This window comes from Salvelinus fontinalis, chromosome 26 (assembly GCF_029448725.1).
Source record: "Salvelinus fontinalis isolate EN_2023a chromosome 26, ASM2944872v1, whole genome shotgun sequence".
NCBI lineage: Eukaryota > Metazoa > Chordata > Actinopteri > Salmoniformes > Salmonidae > Salvelinus > Salvelinus fontinalis.
Window position 1 is genome coordinate 40,191,162 of NC_074690.1, and position 21,461 is coordinate 40,212,622.

Consider the following 21,461-nt stretch of genomic DNA (forward strand, 5'->3'; position numbering starts at 1 on the left):
ACAACGGCTCAGCCACGAAGTGGTAGGCCACACAAACTTACAGAATGGGACCGCCAAGTGCTGAAGCACATAGCGCGTAAAAATCATCTGTCCTCGGTTGCAATACTGAGTTCCAAACTGCCTCAGGAAGCAACGTCAGCACAAGAACTGTTCGTCGGGAGCTTCATGAAATAGATGTCCATGGCCGAGCAGAAGCACACAAGCCTAAGATCATCATGTGCAATGCAAAGCGTCTGTTGGAGTGGTGTAAAGCTTGGACTCTGGAGCAGTGGAAACATGTTCTCTGAAGTGATGAATCACGCTTCACCATCTGGCAGTCCGACCGACGAATCTGGGTTTGGCGGCTGCCAGGAGAACGCTATCTGCCCGAATGCATAATGCCAACTGTAAAGTTTGGTGGAGGAGGAATAATGGTCTGGGGCTGTTTTCATGGTACGGGCTAGGCCTCTTAGTTCCAGTGAGGAAAATCGTAACGCTACAGTATACAATGGCATTCTAGACAATTCTGTGCTTCCAACTTTGTTTCAACAGTTTGTGGAACGCCCTTTCCTGTTTCAGCATGAATATGCCCTCGTGCACAAAGCGAGGTCCAAACAGAAATGGTTTGTCGAGATCGGTGTGGATGAACTTGACTGGCCTGCACAGAGCCTTGACCTCAACCCCATCGAACACCTTTGGGATGAATTGGAACGCTGACTGCGAGCCAAGCCTAATCGCCCACCATTAATGCCCAACCTCACTGATGCTCTTGTGACTGAATGGAAGAAAGTCCATGCAGAAATGTCCCAACATCTAGAGGAAAGCCTTCCCAGAAGAGTCGAGGCTGGAGCAACTCCATATTAATGCCCATGATTTTGGAATGAGATTTTCACATACTTTTGGTCATGTAGGTTCAAGACTCAAATTAAATGTATAATTTACTCTCTCTCTCCCTCCCTCCCTTTCTTGATCTCTATTCCCCCCCCCCCCTCCAGTCTATGGCCTCTCAGAACGCTCGGAAGGCTGGGATCACCATGGCGATGGCCTGCAGCACCCTTGGCAATGAGGACCTGGTGGGTCACACAACTTATGACCTCAGCACAGCTAAAAAATATCCTTTCAGTTTAATTCTCATTTCAATCAACTTTATTACTATCATCCCCAAGGGGTAATTTTCACCTCCGGAACATAACATTTTGAAAAGAATATGTAGCCGACCGCACTATTTACTGCTGAAATGCAATTGATTTATTAAACAACCAAGGTTTTTGGCAGCTAGCTGCCTTCATCAGGCAGTGTGCATGTATAATTAATACCATATTCCTCCCTCTGCCACTCTCTCTCTCTGCCTCTTTCTCTCTCTGCCTTTTTTCTCTCCCTCTCTTTTTTGCTCTCTCTCTCCCCCCTCTCCTTCCATCCCTTCTGCAGAAGAGTCATGTGTACAAGAAGACCCTACAGGCTCTGATCTACCCCATCTCCTGCACCACGCCCCATAACTTTGAGGTGTGGACGGCCACCACGCCCACCTACTGCTACGAGTGTGAGGGGCTGCTGTGGGGCATCGCCCGCCAGGGCATGAGGTGCTCCGAGTGCGGGGTCAAATGTCACGACAAGTGCCAGGACCTTCTCAATGCCGACTGCCTGCAGAGTAAGGAACAGACGTGCGCACACACACGAACACATGCACAGGCATTTCGCTACACTCGCATTAACATCGGCTAACCATGTGTATGTGAGCAAAAAAAAATGTTTGACATACAGTACCAGTCAAAAGTCTGAACACACCTACTCATGCCAGGGTTTTTCTTTATTTTTACTATTTTCTACATTGTAGAATAATACTGAAGACATCAAAACTATGAAATAACACATGTGGAATCATGTAGTAACCAAAAAAGTGTTAAACAAAATATTTATTTTATATTTGAAATTCTTCAAAATAGCCACCTTGATGACCGCTTTGCACACTCTTGGCATTCTCTCAATTAGCTTCATGAGGTAGTCACCTGGAATGCATTTCAGTTAACAGGTGTGCCTTCTTAAAAGTTAATTTGTGGAATTTCTTTACTTCTTAATGCGTTTGAGCCAATCAGTTGAGTTGTGACAAGGAAGGGGTGGTATACAGAAGATAGCCTTATCTGGTAAAAGACAAAGTCCATATTATGGCAAGAACAGCTCAAGTAAGCAAAGAGAAAGACAGTCCATCATTACTTTAAGACATGAAGGTAAGTCAATCTGGAAATGTCAAGAACTTTGAAAGTTTCTTCAAGTGCAGTCGCAAAAACCATCAAGCGCTATGATGAAACTGGCTCTCATGAGAACCGCCACAGGAAAGCAAAACCCAGAATTACCTCTGCTGCAGAGGATAAGTTCATTCGAGTTACCTGCACATCAGATTACAGCCCAAATAAATGTTTCACAGAGTTCAAGTATCAGACACATCTCAACATCAACTGTTCAGAAGAGACTGCGTGAATCAGGCCTTCAGGGTTGAATTGCTGCAAAGAAACCACTACTAAAGGACACCAATAAGAAGAAGAGACTTGCTTGGGCCAAGAAACACGAGCAATGAACATTAGACTGGTGGAAATCTGTCCTTTGGTTTGTTGAGTCCCAATTTGTGATTTTTGGTTCCAACCGCCTGGTCTTTGTGAGATGCAGAGTAGGTGAACGGATAATCTCCGCATGTGTGGTTCCCACCGTGAAGTATGGAGGAGGAGGTGTGATGGTTTGGGGGTGCTTTACTGGCGACACTGTCTGATTTATTTAGAATTCAAGGTACACAACCAGCATGGCTACCACAGCATTCTGCAGCGATACGCCATCCCATCTGGTTTGCGCTTAGTGGGACTATCATTTGTTTTTCAACAGGACAATGACCAAAGCACACCTCCAGGCTGTGCAAGGGCTATTAGACCAAGAAAGAGAGTGATGGAGTGCTGCATCAGATGACCTGGCCACCACAATCACCCGACCTCAACCCAATTGAGATGTTTGGGATGAGTTGGACCACAGAGTGAAGGAAAAGCAGCCAACAAGTGCTCAGCATATGTTGGAACTCCTTAAAGACTGTTGGAAAAGCAGTCCTCATGAAGCTAGTTGAGAGAATTCCAAGAGTGTGCAAAGCTGTCATCAAGGCAAAGGGTGACTACTTTGAAGAATCTCAAATATAAAACATATTTTGATTTGTTTAAAACTTTTTGGGTTATTACATGATTCCATATGTGTTATTTCATAGTTTTGATGTCTTCACTATTATTCTACAAAGTAGAAAATAATAAAAATAAAGAAAGACCCTTGAATGAGTAGGTGTGCCCTAACTTTGGACTGGTACTTTATGTAACTACTGTATCTAATTTTTACATTACACACGCACTATATTTTCTCCTTACACTCTCTACATACAGAGAGAAATACATACCCATTACTCTCCTCTCTCTCTTTCTCCTCCCCTCTTCCTTTTCAATTTATCACCTGTGTAATGGGCTGTTATCCCTTCTGTTTCTCCCCTCTCTCACTCCTGGACTCAGTCCCTCCATCCTTATTACTTCTCTAATTCACATTCCCCAAGATTAGATTTTTAGCTCAATTCGCTACTGTCTCTTTTATCTCCTATTACTCACTTGTCCCCTCTCCCCACTATTCCTCAGGAGCCTTTACTCTGAAGGTTTACCCAAATGACCCTCACTGCCTCTTTTCTCACTCCATCTCCTATTCTCCATCTATACCAGGGATGGGCAACTTTGATTGGGGTGGGGGCCACAAAAAATCTGAACTCCTCATGAAGGGCCACAGTGGCAGTGGGGGGGAATTGATCTATACCCTTTTCTCTCTCCCTCATTTTCCCCCCCTCCATCTTTCTCTGCTTGTCTTTCTCCCTCCTTCATGCCCTTTAACTTTTATTGCCTCACTCTCCCTTCTCTCTCTTCCCTCTTTTTCCTCTCCTTTCTTCCGGCTCGTTTCCTATATGCTAACCCCTATCCTCCCCCTCCCTCTCTCTCGTCTCCCAGGGGCAGCGGAGAAGAGTTCTAAGCATGGGGCAGAGGACCGAACCCAGAACATCATCATGGTTTTAAAGGACAGGATGAAGATCAGAGAGAGGAACAAACCGGAAATCTTCGAGCTCATCCAGGAAGTGTTTAGTGTCGTCAAGGCGACGCACGCCACGCAGATGAAGCAGATCAAACAGAGCGTGCTCGATGGGACGTCCAAGTGGTCGGCCATGATCAGCATGACTGGTAAAACAAGGACTGAGATTGAAATTGAGATTAGATTTGGTAGGTGTTGGGATTAAATGTATAATATGAGGGGGTGTTGGTTACTGATTTGCAGTAGGAACAGTGCATCAGTAGACTTGCCTTTGCCAAACATTTACATTTAAGTCATTTAGCAGATGCTCTTATCAAGAGCGACTTACAAATTTACCTTTTTATATTTAACTAGGCAAGTCAGCTAAGAACAAATTCTTATTTTTCAATGACGGCCTAAGAACAGTGGGTTAACTGCCTGTTCAGGGGCAGAACGACAGATTTGTACCTTGTCAGCTCGGGGATTTGAACCTTTCGGTTACTAGTCCAACGCTCTAACCACTAGGCTACCCTACCGCTCCGGCAGAGAATAAATTATATTTTACATGTTTGCTTTTGAGTACTTTCTTTAGCATATGCTCTTATCCAAAGTGTTTTTGGTGTGTATTTAAGTAAGGAGACTGAAACAACCATTTAGCTACTACACTCTGCGTGGTGTATGCCCAGAGTCTAATGGTGTGACCTGTGTCTGTCTCTCAGTGCAGTGTGCACAGGGCCTTCAGGCCAAGGACAAGACCGGCTCCAGTGATCCCTACGTCACAGTTCAGGTGGGCAAGACCAAGAAGAGGACCAAGACCATCTATGGTAACCTCAACCCTGTCTGGGATGAGAACTTCCACTTGTGAGTACAGCGAGTGTGTGTCTGTCGGTCTGTGTGGCTATGTGTGGTTAAGTCTGACATCATTTCATCATCTCGTAGCGAATGCCACAACTCGTCGGACCGGATCAAGGTACGCGTGTGGGATGAAGACGATGACATCAAGTCCAGGGTGAAGCAGAAGTTCAAACGGGAGTCCGATGACTTCCTGGGTCAGACCATCATCGAGGTCCGCACACTTAGCGGCGAGATGGACGTATGGTACAACCTGGGTGAGTGATAGAGAGGGAGTTTTGGGGTGGGAGAGGAGACAGAGAGATGAAGGAAATGGACAGACGAAGAAGGAAAGAATGATCAGAAGAGAAGAGGGCATTAGAAGTCAACCCAATAGAATGTCTTGATGTGAGTGTGTTGGTGTCCTCTGACAGACAAGAGAACAGACAAGTCGGCTGTGTCTGGAGCCATCCGGATGCACATCAGTGTAGAGATCAAAGGAGAGGAGACTGTGGCTCCCTACCATGTCCAGTACACCTGTCTACACGAAGTAAGACCTACCTTACCTTACCTACCACACACACAGACACACACTCTCTCTAACCCCACCCCACACACACACACACACCTCTAACAGTTTTTCCCGGCTGTGTGTGAAGCACCTGTTCCAGTACACTACAGAGGAGCAGAACAGTGGTGTGGTGAAGATACCTGATGCCAAAGGAGACGACGCGTGGAAGGTGTACTTCGAGGAGACTCCCCAGGAGATCGTGGATGAGTTCGCCATGCGTTACGGAGTGGAGTCCATCTACCAGGCTATGACGTCAGTACCATCACCATACAGAACACATACGGAGAGTTTGGAAGTTGGTTTCAGCCAGAGACATTGCTATACATAAATACATTTATACAATGGGTGGTTCTAACCCTGAATGCTGATTGGTTAAAACCGCATTCCAGCCAGTGTCCAGACAGACAGGCAGGCAGGCAGTGTTTCTCAGCCAGTCAAAATCATGAATCACCTGGCATCATTTGTATTGACATATAGAAAGAAATGTCAATTGAAAAAAGGTCAAGCAAAACGAAGTGTGGCTAGTTTGCAGTCTATCCAGCTTCAGTTTGAAGTGATTGTGTTAGCTGTGTTGTTGGCTAGCTCCTCTGAACAACCGGGTCCTTACGAGAGAGTACATTTTCTACACCAGGTGAAATCGTGCAGCATTAGCTATGGATGTATCCAAATAAATGTCACTAGAAAACAGTTTAAACAAATGCAACTGCAGCTACTTTGTTGTTATTCTGGCTGCACTGTTTGACGTGACTGTAAGTTAGTCGTAGTTGGCTAACTAGCGAGCACGGGATAAGAACGCTGCCAGCCAGTATGGCAATGGAACATTTAGAACGAACGACTGGGTCGCGTCCATAGATACAGAACAAAAAGACTGAACGACTGGGTCGCGTCTCTGGCAACCAAACCGATAGAACAAATGACCAGCCGGCTTGGGTAGCAACCGTAAATTTGTGTCAGGACTATATCTTGTGGAAGGATGAAATAGTATGAATAAATTAATAAAATAAAAATTATTGAAAATATGTAAATTATTATTTGAATATGTTGGTAACCAGTTGTATAAAAGTGGAACTGACACTCTACGGCTTTGCATTATTTTCCAGAGAACGCATAGAGCCCCGAGTTGATTATCCCTTAAAGACCATTGCTATAATTTAACACATTTGCCGCTAGAAATGTATTCAACATCCACTGAAGTATCTAGCAAGTTTACTAGATAGCTACTGTAGTTGCTTTGGTAACCAAACAGACTTGCTAGTTTAGCTAACCAACCCATCAATCCTAGTTTGCTATTATGAAAATCGAGCTAAAATCTAATTTTATTGCTCACATACACATGGTTAGCAGATGTTAATCCGAGTGTAGCGAAATGCTTCTGCTTCTAGTTCCGACAGTGCAGTAATAGCTAACAAATAATCTAACAATTCCCCAACAACTACCTAATTAACACAAATCTAAAGGGGTGAATGAGAATATGTACATATACAGTGGGGCAAAAAAGTATTTAGTCAGCCACCAATTGTGCAAGTTCTCCCACTTAAAAAGATGAGAGAGGCCTGTAATTTTCATCATAGGTACACTTCAACTATGACAGACAAAATGAGAGAAAAAAAATCAAGAAAAATCACATTGTAGGATTTTTTATGAATTTATTTGCAAATTATGGTGGAAAATAAGTATTTGGTCACCTACAAACAAGCAAGATTTCTGTCTCTCACAGACCTGTAACTTCTTCCTTAAGAGGCTCCTCTGTCCTCCACTCGTTGCCTGTATTAATGGCACCTGTTTGAACTTGTTATCAGTATAAAAGACACCTGTCCACAACCTCAAACAAGCACAGTCCAAACTCCACTATGGCCAAGACCAAAGAGCTGTCAAAGGACACCAGAAACAAAATTGTAGACGTGCACCAGGCTGGGAAGACTGAATCTACAATAGGTAAGCAGCTTGGTTTGAAGAAATCAACTGTGGGAGCAATTATTAGTAAATGGAAGACATACAAGACCACTGATAATCTCCCTCGATCTGGGGCAAGATCTCACCCTGTGGGGTCAAAATGATCACAAAAGAACGGTGAGCAAAAATCCCAGAACCACACGGGGGGACCTAGTGAATGACCTGCAGATAGCTGGGACCAAAGTAACAAAGCCTGCCATCAGTAACACACTACGCCGCCAGGGACTCAAATCCTGCAGTGCCAGACGTGTCCCCCTGCTTAAGCCAGTACATGTCCAGGCCCGTCTGAAGTTTGCTAGAGAGCATTTGGATGATCCAGAAGAAGATTGGGAGAATGTCATATGGTCAGATGAAACCAAAATATAACTTTTTGGTAAAAACTCAACTCGTCGTGTTTGGAGGACAACGAATGCTGAGTTGCATCCAAAGAACACCATACCTACTGTGAAGCATGGGGGTGGAAACATCATGCTTTGGGGCTGTTTTTCTGCAAAGGGACCAGGACGACTGATCCGTGTAAAGGAAAGAATGAATGGGGCCATGTATCGTGAGATTTTGAGTGAAAACCTCCTTCCATCAGCAAGGGCATTGAAGATGAAACGTGGCAGGGTCTTTCAGCATGACAATGATCCCAAACACACCCGGGCAATGAAGGAGTGGCTTCGTAAGAAGCATTTCAAGGTCCTGGAGTGGCCTAGCCAGTCTCCAGATCTCAACCCCATAGAAAATCTTTGGAGGGAGTTGAAAGTCCGTGTTGCCCAGCAACAGCCCCAAAACATCACTGCTCTAGAGGAGATCTGCTGTGAGGATACATGACATGAGGATACATTACATGAGGAATGGGCCAAAATACCAGCAACAGTGTGTGAAAACCTTGTGAAGACTTACAGAAAACTTTTGACCTCTGTCATTGCCAACAAATGGTATATAACAACGTTTTGAGATAAACTTTTGTTATTGACCAAATAATTATTTTCCACCATAATTTGCAAATAAACTGATTACAAATCCTACAATGTGATTTTCTGGATTTTTTTTTCTCATTTTGTCTGTCATAGTTGAAGTGTACCTATGATGAAAATTACAGGCCTCTCTCATCTTTTTAAGTGGGAGAACTTGCACAATTGGTGGCTGACTAAATACTTTTTTGCCCCACTGTAAATATATGGATGAGTGATGGCCGTGCGGCATGTGCAAGGTGCAATAGATGTTACAAAATACAGTATATACATGTGATGTGTAAACATTACTAAAGTGTCATTAATTAAAGTGGCACTGTTTAAAGTGACTAGTGATCCATTTATTAAAGTGGCCAGTGATTTGGTCTCAATGTAGGCAGCAGTTTCTCTGAGTTGGAGATGTTTAGCAGTCTGATGGGCTTGAGATAGAAGCTGTTTTTCAGTCTCTCAGAGCTTTGTTGCACCTGTACTGACCTCGCCTTCTGGATGGTAGAGGTGTGAACAGGGAGTAGCTTGTGTGATTGTTGTGTGCCCTTGGTTTACCAGCGTCCTGTCGATTTATTGTTACAATGTCCGTTGGTGTGTGTGAGTACCTGTGCTGTGTGTTTTGGCTTTCGTGCCCTTGTGGACTGCACAGATGATTACAGGTCTCGTCCCGTGTGTTAATCATTGTGAGCTTGTGTCATTTATTCAAGGTACTCCTTGTTCTTTTGTTTGGGTTTCAACCCTGTGTTTGTTTGGTCTTCGTCCCTGTGCCTTTACACGGCACGCTATAATTTGGGTTAGTTGCTTTGGTAACCAAACAGACTTGCTAGTTTAGCTAACCAACTCATCAATCCTAGTTTGCTATTATGAAAATCGAGCTAAAATCTAATTTTATTGGTCACATACACATGGTTAGCAGATGTTAATGCGAGTGTAGCGAAATGCTTGTGCTTCTAGTTCCGGCAATGCAGTAATAACCAACGAGTAATCTTACCTAACAATTCCACAACTACTACTGTTGAATACTCCTTTTCTGATTGGTTTGAAGGGCATTCTAGAGCGTGCATTATTTCCTGAGCTACTTCGGTGGATGCTGAACACATTTCTACCTGCAAATGAACACATTTCTAGCAAAGTATTTTTCCATAGAACGCCTTGTTGATTATCCCTTAAATAAATATATGTCTCTGGTTTTAACCTTACATTAAGGAGAGAATAAGTATTATGTACCATCTACCAGTGTGTCAACCCAGACGTTCTGTTTTTGACTGTGATAACATGTAACAATACAGAATACAACACACTTGAGACTACTGTGGGCTACAACCTACACTGGACAGACAAACGACAACATCTTTCATACCTGCAAATCGCAGTTAATATGAATATAATTATGAAATTGTGTGTGTCCACAGCCATTTTGCATGCCTGTCGTCGAAGTACATGTGCCCTGGTGTACCCGCGGTGATGAGTACCCTTCTGGCCAACATCAATGCCTACTATGCTCACACCACCCAGTCCACCAATAACGTCTCGGCATCAGACCGCTTCGCCGCATCCAACTTTGGAGTGAGTTCATTAGTGTATACTTTTAGGGGCGGTTTCCCAGACATAGATTAAGCCTAGTCTTGGATCTAAAAGCTATTTCAATGGAGATTCTCTTTAGTCCAGGACTAAACTTAATCTGTCCCGGAAACCAACAATTATTGTTTTAGGTTGACATTCTATTAAAAGCTATTTCATTTAAAATCGTATTAACTGTGTTGATTAATTATGAATGGAAATGTCTTCTTCGAGATGAAACGATATGATAGAGATGACATGTTGAACTGTGCAGGTAAAGTAAACAGGGAAGTAGTTTCAAAACCGGAACACTGTCCTGAGGGCCCTCTGCCCTAATACAGCCTCCAACCCCCATTTTCAAACAGTGGCCCAACCTACATCCCCAACTGCCCAATCAGATACACCAAACTAAGCTAGATCCTGTCCTGGGTTGACATAAGCAAAATATACACGTATATATATATATATACTGTCAGCTGAGATGATGTTACAATTTTTTCTCCTGTTTTATCTTGTCCTGTGTGGGTAGAAGGACAGGTTTGTGAAACTTCTAGACCAGCTCCACAACTCCCTGAGGATTGACCTTTCCATGTACAGGGTAATGTCAACTTTTTTCTTTCACTGTTTTCTATTGTGTGTTCAGTGTTTTGAGAGACTTTTAAAAGTGTTGTACTTCACACAAACACTGGTTTATATTGTGTTATGTATGAAAGTCACTGTTTTAGATTAGTCCTCTATTCCATTATAGGCATTTTCTATTTTAGTTGTTTTTCTTTGTGAATATTTTGTGTTTTGTGTAATTGGATTTATTCTTCCAGTTCCATCTGTAAGACACTGTATACAGGCCATTAGATATACTTTTCTTGCAGTTGACATTATTATATTTATATTTTACTTTTATTCGACCAGAAGTTGAAGGGCATGATGGAGGAGATAGTATAATTTTATAGTAGTCTATTCTAGCAAAATAAACATGACATTCTAAGTTAGATAGGCCTTCAACTAGCCATGTTTATTCTACCAGTCTTGTGATATCTGATCCTGTTCTACAAGAACACATCTCTGTTCCTAACAGTGTTTGTGTTTCTACACTGTTTTCAAGTATATATCAGTGTGTTTGTGTTTGTAGAATAACTTCCCGGCTAGTAGCCCTGAGAGGCTGCAGGACCTCAAGTCCACTGTAGACCTACTGACCAGCATCACCTTCTTCAGAATGAAGGTGAACAAAACTCTATTCATCTTCTTCTTCTTCATCTCTGTTTCCTCAAGTCCTAGAGCCGGCCTGTGCCAGCTACCATTTTATTCCAGGAAAGAAGCAATATATTATGTGGATTCATAAATAGACTTACTTGCTAAGCTAGCTCTTGAGTAGCCACTGAAGACCACCCTGGTCTCCCGAGCTTACATTCTGTTTCACTACACGGATTCAGTAAAACAAAACCAGAGCGCAGCGGTCAGGATGGTTTGATCAGGCTAGCTCTTGAGGGTTAGGCAACATTTAGCACCAGTTAAGGTGTATGAGCCATATACAGTGCATTTGTAGCATTATAGCCTTCGTCTAAAATGTATTAAATAAAATGTGTTCCTCAAATCTACACAATACCCCATAATGACAAAGCGAAAATAGGTTTTTAGAAAATGTTGCAAATGTATAAAAAAACAAATGCCTTATTTACATAAGTATACAGACCCTTTGTTATGAGACTCGAAATCGAGCTCAGGTGCATCCTGTTTCCATTGATCTTCCTTGAGCTGTTTCTACAACTTGATTGCAGTCCACCTGTGGTAAATTAAATTGATTGGACATGATTTGGAAAGGCACACACCTATCTATATAAGGTCCCATAGTTGACAGTGCATGTCAGAGGAAAAACCAAGCCGTGAGGTCGAAGGAATTGTCCGTAGAGCCGAGAGGGGATTTTGTCGAGGAACTGATCTGGGGAAGGGAACCAAAAAATGTCTGCAGCATTGAATGTCCCCAAGAACACAGTGGCCTCCATCATTCTTAAATAGAAGAAGTTTGGAACCACCAAGACTCTTCCTAGAGCTGGCCGCCCAGCCAAACTGAGCAATCGGGGTAGAAGGTCCTTGGTCAGGGAGGTGACCAAGAACCCGATGGTCGCTCTGACAGAGCTCTAGAGTTCCTCTGTGGAGATGGAAGAACCTTCCAGAAGGACAACCATCACTGCAGCACTCTACCAATCAGGCCTTTATGGTAGAGTGGACAGATGGAAGCCACTCCTCAGTAAAAGGCACATGACAGCCTGCTTGGAGTTTGCCAAAAGGCACCTAAAAGACTATTTTAGAACATGAGAAACACTATTCTCTGGTCTGACAAAACAAAGTTTGAACTCTTTGGCCAGAATGCCAAGTGTCACGTTTGGAGGAAACCATTACCTGGCCAATACCATCCCTACGGTGAAGCGTTATGATGGTAGTATCATGCTGTGGGGATGTTTTTCTGTGGCAGGGACTGGGAGACTAGTCAGGATCAAGGGAAAGATGAACGGAGCAAAGTACAGAGAGATCCTTGACGAGAACTTGCTCCAGAGCGCTCAGGCCCAACACTTTCTAAAAACCTCAGACTGGGGTGACGGTTCACCTTCCAACAGGACAACGACTCTAAGCACACAGCAAAGACAATGCAGGAGTGGCTTTAGGACAAGTCTCTGAATGTCCGTGAGTGGCCCAGCCAGAGCCCAGACTTGAACACGATCTAACGTCTGGAGATAACTGAAAATAGCTGTGCAGCAATGCTCTCCATCCAACCTGACTGAGCTTGAGGATCTGCAGAGAAGAATGGGAGAAGCTCCAAATACAGGTGTGCCAAGCTTGTTGCGTCATACCCAAGAAGACTCGAGGCTGTAATTGCTGCCAAGGGTGCTTCAACAAAGTACTGAGTAAAGGGTCTGAATACTTGTGTAAAAGTGATATTTCAAATTTGCCAACTTTTCTAAACACCTGTTTTTGCTTTGTCATTATGGGGTATTGTGTGTAGATTGATGAGGGAAAAAAACTATTTCATCAATTTTAGAATAAGGCTGTAATGTAACAAAATGTGGAAAAAGTCAAGGGGTCTGAATACTTTCCAAATGCACTGCATGCTAATGCTAAGCTAACTGACCTTTGAACTTCCTGTGTGATCAGGTCCAGGAGCTGCAGAGCCCCCCCAGGGCCAGTCAGGTGGTGAAGGACTGTGTCAAAGCCTGTCTCAACTCCACCTACGAATACATCTTCAACAACTGCCACGAACTCTATGGCAGAGAGTACCAGACAGACCCTGTGAGTGTGGTTGGGTGTTTGTGTGATGTGTGTGCATGCATATCTCTGTGTGTGTGTGTCTGACCCTCTCTCTCGCCAGGCTAAGGCTGACGTTCCAGAAGAGCAGGGTCCCAGCATCAAGAACTTGGATTTCTGGTCCAAACTCATCACCCTCATCGTCTCCATCATAGAAGAGGACAAGAACTCCTACACACCCTGTCTCAATCAGTGAGTGTGTCTCTCTCTCCTTCTCTCTCTCTCTCTCCCTCCCTCTCCCCCTTTCTGAACACTGTTCTTCTGCCCCCTGTAGGTTTCCTCAGGAACTGAACGTGGGCATCATCAGTGCTGAGGTCATGTGGAACATGTTTGCTCAAGACATGAGATATGCCATGGAGGGTATGTGTGTGTTTGCGACTGTGCACATGTGTGTTGTATCAATCAATAAGTCCCTAAACTAATGCTACCAACCTGTCTCTGCTTCCCAGAGCATGAGAAGAACCGGCTGTGTAAGAGTGCTGATTACATGAACCTGCACTTCAAGGTTAAGTGGCTCTACAACGAATACTGTAAAGAGCTGCCCACCTTCCAGAAACGTGTACCTGAGTATCCAGCGTGAGTGTCCTTTAGCTCATCTAATTCAGCTCTTTTTTTTACGGAAAATCCATTAAAAAAATATATTTTGGGGGCTTGTTATCACATAATGAGATGATTTTGTGGACCCTTTCTCTGCCATCTCATAGGTGGTTTGAGCCGTTTGTCATCCAGTGGTTGGACGAGAACGAGGAAGTGTCCAGAGACTTCCTGCACGGTGCCCTAGTGAGGGACACAAAGGACGGGGTAAATTCACATCCGTTTCCTCTCTTGAGATATCAAAAATAAATTGGCTATGTTTTGTATTACAGGCTTCTATTTACCTTTTTTTGTTATTTGCCCCGACGATACATCGTCGTTGTAACTGCGTAGTCATTTCTCGATCATCGATACTGTAGGTTTATTACTTATTTGAGATTCATTGAAATGATTTAAAACTCTTCAACGTAAGTACCTTTACAAATGAACAGTCATGGATTGATTCAAATAAAGTCCAAGGTACTAAAGATCCTACTGATGTAGGTCTACTCTGTGATTTCACTGTGAATGTTGTAAACACCCAACAGAGAAATGACTCCCCTGTCCTTCCCACCACACTCCCATCTGTACTTCCCTTTACTCAGCACCTAGTGGTCCGGGAGAGAGGAAGAGGCACGTTAGAGGCTCCGCACAATCAATATATGGCCAATGACACACAGACATGAGACCTAACACACACTGCAGCCCTCGAGGAACTGACACGCACTCGCCGAGTACACATTTACACGCACGCGGGTCGACGCAGATGAGCAGGTTCCCTCCCCTCATTCGCCTGCGGTCCTTGGGGTCCAATGTTTGTCGCCCACAGCATCTTCTTGTTTCCTGTGTCAGCAGGAATCCAGTCCCACCGCCACCCTCCCCTTCACGACACCGCTCAATGCCCCGCTAATGACAGGAGGTGTTAATGAGGGCTCTGCTCCCCATCATATCCCTAATCCCCACACCATTCATGTGGAGAGAGGAACCAGCCACGCACTGTCCATTCATAGAGAATTCAACAGCACTTGCCATCTATCTTTAGCTTATAACATTAAATGTTTGGCCTCGAAAAAAGGGGCATCCCTCTCACATTTACATTTTAGTCATTTAGCAGACACTCTTATCCAGAGCGACTTACAGTAGAGTGCATACATTTTATTACATTTTTTACATACTGAGACAAGGATATCCCTACCGGCCAATCCCTCCCTAACCCCTAACCCGGACGACGCTATGCCAATTGTGCGTCGCCCCACGGACCTCCCGGTTGCGGCAGAGCCTGGGTGTGAACCCAGAGACTCTTGTGGCGCAGCTAGCACTGCGATGCAGTGCCCTAGACCACTGCGCCACCCGGGAGACCTCTCCTGTTCTATGAAGTGTGGGGATCCCAGTCTTGATCACTACAGACTACAGATCACTATTACTTGTGACTTTTGTTAGATATCAAAGTGCTTGATATAATCCCCCCTCTCGTCAATTCTCCCATCTCCCCCGTTCCTCTCTTCTCTGCCATGACACCTCTCTCCCTCTCATCCCCCACACTCCTCATCCCCTTCGCTGGTCTCTCCCCTCTTCTCTCCCCCTACAGTTCCAGGTAACGTCTGAGCATGCTCTGTTCTCATGCTCGGTGGTGGACGTGTTCTCCCAGCTCAACCAGAGCTTTGAGATCATACGCAAGCTAGAGTGTCCCGACCCCCAGATCGTAGGCAGCTACATGAAGAGATTCGCCAAGGTACCACTCTCCCTGTTAATCAACAAGGCGTTCTATGGTACCACTCTCCCTACCACTCTCCCTACCATACCAATATGGCTGACATTTCAGACTGTGTTGGTCAATGATGTGTGACTGTAAAAAGCCTTTATGAATATGATATAATGTGGAGGTCTGCTGTGATCGAACACTAACATGGTTAAACGATACAGAAGATGCTCATTATCTCTACCCCTCTCTCTACCCCCCCCCCTCTCTCTCTCTCTTTCGTTCTTTCTGTCTCTCCCTCTCTCTGTCAGACCATCGGCAATGTCCTGCTGTCCTATGCTGAGATCATTTCCAAAGAGTTCCCCAAACAATGCGGGAACAAGGAGAAAGAGAGAGTGGTAGGTTAGGGAAACGTCACGTGCATGTGTACTGTAAGTGAATGAGAACTGATTTTGGTTTAGAGGGAGAAGCTGGACTGGCTCCCAGAAAACCAAGTCTCCCAGTGGACTGATTCATCTATAGTCAACACTGAGCCTAGAGCGTCTGTTTGTCTGCTCTGCCTCTGCTTGGATCAGCAAGATACAGTCTAGTCTAGTCTAGTCTAGTCTAGTCTAGTCTAGTCTAGTCTAGTCTAGTCTAGTCTAGTCTAGTCTAGTCTAGTCTAGTCTAGTCTAGTCTAGTCTAGTCTAGTCTAGTCTAGTCTAGTCTAGTCTAGTCTAGTCTAGTCTAGTCTAGTCTAGTCTAGTCTAGTCTAGTCTGTCTGTCTGTCTGTCTGTCTGTCTGTCTGTCTGTCTGTCTGTCTGTCTGTCTGTCTGTCTGTCTGTCTGTCTCTCTCTCTGTCTCTCTCTCTGTCTCTCTCTCTGTCTCTCTCTCTGTCTCTCTCTCTGTCTCTCTCTCTCTCTGTCTCTCTCTCTGTCTCTCTCTCTGTCTCTCTCTCTGTCTCTCTCTCTCTCTGTCTCTCTGTCTCTCTCTCTGTCTCTCTCTCTGTCTCTCTGTCTCTCTGTCTCTCTGTCTCTCTCTCTGTCTCTCTCTCTGTCTCTCTGTCTCTCTGTCTCTCTGTCTCTCTGTCTCTCTGTCTCTCTGTCTCTCTGTCTCTCTGTCTCTCTGTCTCTCATATCATCATGATAAAGAGAAGCTGTATCTGTCTGCCTGCTTGTATCAGCGACATACAGCTTCTGCAAAGTTGCAAGGGATGATCTCTAATTATGTGTCCTCCTTTTCCCTCAGCCTTGTATCATCATCAATAACATCCAGCAGCTGAGAGTGCAGCTGGAGAAGATGTTTGAGGCCATGGGAGGCAAAAATGTGAGTTTGTCAACCTCAACATCATTGTAAAAATGTGTACCTACAATGTAATGATTGCACTGTGCCCACAGTGTCATTTTCTATGTAAAAACATGTTATTATTAAGGGCACTTACTTCCTGCTATGTAAATACATGTATTAAGGACACTTACTTCCTGCCCCCAGCTTAACGTGGGGGCCAGTGACTTCCTGAAGGACCTGCAATTAAAGCTCAACAACGTCATGGACGACCTTAGTAGGATATTTGCCGTCAGGTGTGTGTGTGGAGTTGTTTAGTTGAACCATTGGTGCTTGCAGGGTAGTATTCATTAGGACATGTCACAGAACTCCCTCTTTCTATCTGTTTTCTTCCGCCTTGGTGCCTAATGAATTTGACCCTGAGTTGTGGGTTTTTATGGCTGTGTCGGTGTGTAGTTTCCAGCCCCACATTGAGGAGAACGTGAAGCAGATGGGCGACATCCTGGGCCAGGTGAAGGGACAGACTGTTACGGACAACAACAGCGTGGCCGGGGACGCAGACAACGTCCTGCAGCCCATCATGGACTTCCTCGACACCAAGTGAGACAAAGGGCCAGAGATGCACTCACAGATACACACACACACACAGATACACACACACACACACACACTCACAGATACACACACACACACAGATACACACACACACACACACACTCACAGATACACACACACACACAGATACACACACACACACACACTCACAGATACACACACACACACACACACACACACACACACACACACACACACACACACACACACACACACACACACACTCTCTCTCTCTGTTCTGTGTGTTAAAATGTGTGTATTCTCTCCTCCCTAGCCTGTCGCTGTTTGCTAAGATCTGCGAGAAGACCGTACTGAAGAGAGTGCTGAAGGAACTGTGGAAACTGGTTATCAACACTATGGAGAAAAGCATTGTGCTCCCACCATTTACAGACCAGTCAGTGAGTGTAACACACACTTTTTCCTACGTCTACGAACCTGCACAAAACTCTTCAGTACATTCTCTCTGGTATAATACTGAATCTACCGTTCGTTCATAATTCTAAGGTTCTGGTTAGAATACGAGGTTGCGAACATACCCATTGGCTAGAATGAGAGGTAGAGGATTGAATGGTTACTTCCACTCCCTGCTTGTTGTTGAGAAGGGCCTTCAGATTGACCCCCCTCTCTCTCGCCATCGCCCCACCCTCTCTTTCTCTCCTCCTTAGGCGATAGTAAGTAGTGTGTGTGTTTCGCCCTGTCTGCTGTGTCAGCCCGGACACACAGGCTCCTCTGCTACCTGCTACAGCACAGCATCACTCTTCTTGTCCCCCATGCTACTCTATGTACCCACCTCTCCTTCTCAAATTGAGCCCAAGACCCTACCCACCACTTGTATAACTCTAGAAAAATGTGGTTGGTGTAAGCAGTAAGGCCATAAGGCTTGCACCTGTCCACTCCCACCAGATCTACACGATTGACTAGTAGGTAGGGGCGAGGGGTGGATTTGAGTGAGTTGAATAGTGTCAGGATCATCCCCTGTATTTTAGATTGGCGCATGGTGCACGACTGACAGATGGGTTACCTGACCCGGTGCCACTGCAATACAGCGCCGTACCCCTCCTTACTCTTCTCCTTACTCTCCTCCCTTACCTCCTGTCTTATCTTTTGTCCTTCCCGCTAAAGTGTTGCCTGTACGTGGAATGGATTGGGGGTTTCCGCACAACCCGGTACTGGATTTGAAATCTCTCCTGCACATGCCTTTCCCCCCCGATTTGTCTTTATTGTGACATGTTACGTTTAGCGATGTATAAACTCTCCCCTCGACATCCTACTCCCTCTTCTGTCATCACACTCTTCTCTCTCGCTCTCTCTCAACCTCTCTTTCTTTCTCTCTCTCTCGCTCTCTCTCAACCTCTCTTTCTCTCTCTCTCTCTCGCTCTCTCTCAACCTCTCTTTCTTTCTCTCTCTCTCTCTCTCTCTCTCTCAACCTCTCTTTCTTTCTCTCTCTCTCTCGCTCTCTCTCTCTCGCTCTCTCTCTCAACCTCTCTCTCTCGCACTCTCTCGTTCTCTTTCTTTCTCGCTCTCTCTCGCTCTCTCTCGCTCTCTCTCTCGCTCTCTTTCAACCTCTCTTTCTTTCTCTCTCTCTCTCTCTCTCTCAACCTCTCTATCTTTCTCTCTCTCTCTCTCGCTCTCTCTCAACCTCTCTTTCTCTCTCTCTCTCAGCCTCTCTTTCTTTCTTCCTCTCTCTCTCTCAACCTCTCTTTCTCTCTCTCCTCCACAGGGCACTCAGTTGATCCTGAACGCAGCTAAGGAGTTGGGCCAGCTCTCCAAGCTCAAGGTAATGATGCCACGTTAGGATGACTTCCTTTCTACAGCACATTTCAGACACAATGCAGTCCTGTCATGTAGCGTGTCGTATTCACTAACTCGTTCTCCGTTTCCCTGCAGGAGCACATGGTGCGAGAGGAGGCCAAGGCTCTCACTCCTAAACAGTGTGCCGTCATAGAGCTCGCATTGGACACTATTAAGGTACAGTATACATTATGTACACTTTGTAGGATGGATGACTTGTGTAGTATGTGTTAAGTACTATGTAGTACATTGAAATAAAATGCACTTTACTTAAAGCATCCAGGTATAAAGCTTCATAACTTGTTATAAGCATCTGTGAACCTACATAATGTATAATATTATAATATGTTATGTCTCTATGGATAAATAACAATGCCTGTTGGCCTCTCCCCCTGCAGCAATACTTCCATGCGGGCGGGGTGGGCCTGAAGAAGACTTTCCTGGAGAAGAGTCCTGACCTGAAGTCTCTGCACTACGCCCTGTCCCTCTACACACAACACACTGACAAGCTCATCAGGAAGTTTGTCCTCTCCCAAAACGCTCAGGGTACGACACTCTCTCTGTCTGTCTGGATGGCTGGCTCTCTCCGGCTCTTCACTTCTCTCTCTCTGTCTGTCTGGATGGCTGGCTCTCTCCAGCTCTTCACTTCTCTCTCTCTGTGTCTGTCTGGGTGGCTGGCTCTCTCCGGCTCTTCACTTCTCTTTCTCTCTCTCTGTCTGTCTGGGTGGCTGGCTCTCTCCGGCTCTTCACTTCTCTTTCTCTCTCTCTGTCTGTCTGGATGGCTGGCTCTCTCCGGCTCTTCACTTCTCTCTCTCTCTCTGTCTGTCTGGGTGGCTGGCTCTCTCCGGCTCTTCACTTCTCTCTCTCTCTCTCTGTCTGTCTGGATGGCTGGCTCTCTCCGGCTCTTCACTTCTCTCTCTCTCTGTCTGTCTGGATGGCTGGCTCTCTCCGGCTCTTCACTTCTCTCTGTCTGTCTGGATGGCTGGCTCTCTCCGGCTCTTCACTTCTCTCTCTCTCTGCCTGCCTCTGTGAATGGTAACTCTGGTTGTGAGATTTGGTACACCGATACATGTGAGCTGGGATATCCTGCTGAACTTTCTCCTCTCTCCCTGCTAGTCCATGGAGGGAAGGGGGTCAGGTATACCCTCAATGAAGACACATTTCCAGAGAAGGGTAAGTGCCTTTGCCAGTGCCTCACCCCTCGACCCTCCCCCTCTCCATACTCATTCAATGTAAACAGCATATTTCAGGAGAATTACAGTCTGGTGCAAACCAGCTGCAGGCTTTAACCCTGGCTCTGAACCTACTGTAGCTATGGGCCAGCCAGCCCAAGCACTGCTGCACCCTTACACTAAACGGATTAAACCGATATCTGTCCAGCCCTTGTAGGCCACACAGACACATACTTGTGCACATGACGATAAAACTTGGATGAAAGGTTGTAATCAGTGAATGGATAATGGAGGAGAGGATTCCAATGGTGGAATGATCCCAACGTCTAGACATAGCCAGACACACACACACACCGACACAGCATGCATTGTGGAGACAGATTTATCAGCCTGCCTTTGCTTTATTGTGCATTAAACTAGTGGTTGTTCCACTGGATATCATAAGGTGAATGCACCAATTTGTAAGTCGCTCTGGATAAGAGCGTCTGCTAAATGACTTAAATGTAAATGTAAACTTGCTTGCTACCAACTGCAACACTTCGGGGGTCACAGAGTGTTCTGGTCAACAGAAGTGATCTCAACGCTGTGTGTCTTATGTCACGGTTAACACTTGACCTCTGGTAGGGTCGGGAGTGGAGGAGCCAATCGGAGAGGTGGTCATGCATGTGGAGATCTTCACCCACCCCAACACTGGAGAACACAAGATCACTGTGAGAGGTGAGAGATGGAGGGAGGGGGTGAGGGGGAAGGAGAAAGAGATGGAGGGGGTTATGGGGAAAGGGAGGGCATAAGGTAGGGGTAATGATGGGCTTTACATACATAATTGCACTAGACTTGAGCTTCTCTGAAATGCACTGCAAAAACACACAACCCTTTCTCTTTCCCAGTGGTGGCTGCCAATGACATTAAGTGGCAGACCCAGGGGATCTTCCGTCCCTTCGTGGAGGTCTACATCATCGGTCCCCACCTCAGTGACAAGAAGAGGAAGCACGCCACCAAGTCCAAGAACAACAGCTGGTCGCCCAAGTTTAACGAGACCTTTCAATAGTGAGTATATCAGGCCTATTTCTGGTTAGGGTGTGTGTGCTTGCATGTCAATGTCAATATGTTTGCACTATCCAACCCACCTCTTCTCCATCTCC

At 45.2% G+C, this 21,461-nt stretch overlaps 1 protein-coding gene across 1 annotated transcript in view; it reads left to right on the forward strand.

The window, feature by feature from the left end:
* Window positions 1–21,461, forward strand: part of LOC129824339 (protein unc-13 homolog A-like) — an 88,868-nt gene that overhangs the window by 56,725 nt on the left and 10,682 nt on the right. The window contains 27 exon segments of the mRNA XM_055883916.1: window positions 975–1,052; window positions 1,408–1,627; window positions 3,990–4,217; window positions 4,767–4,908; window positions 4,987–5,156; window positions 5,313–5,428; window positions 5,538–5,701; window positions 9,762–9,915; window positions 10,439–10,507; window positions 11,039–11,128; window positions 13,057–13,191; window positions 13,271–13,398; window positions 13,481–13,566; window positions 13,656–13,782; window positions 13,911–14,007; window positions 15,368–15,511; window positions 15,790–15,876; window positions 16,706–16,783; window positions 16,949–17,037; window positions 17,198–17,341; window positions 17,631–17,754; window positions 19,077–19,133; window positions 19,244–19,324; window positions 19,546–19,693; window positions 20,264–20,320; window positions 20,944–21,036; window positions 21,207–21,366. Of these exon segments, the coding sequence (XP_055739891.1) occupies window positions 975–1,052; window positions 1,408–1,627; window positions 3,990–4,217; window positions 4,767–4,908; window positions 4,987–5,156; window positions 5,313–5,428; window positions 5,538–5,701; window positions 9,762–9,915; window positions 10,439–10,507; window positions 11,039–11,128; window positions 13,057–13,191; window positions 13,271–13,398; window positions 13,481–13,566; window positions 13,656–13,782; window positions 13,911–14,007; window positions 15,368–15,511; window positions 15,790–15,876; window positions 16,706–16,783; window positions 16,949–17,037; window positions 17,198–17,341; window positions 17,631–17,754; window positions 19,077–19,133; window positions 19,244–19,324; window positions 19,546–19,693; window positions 20,264–20,320; window positions 20,944–21,036; window positions 21,207–21,366 (3,266 nt within the window).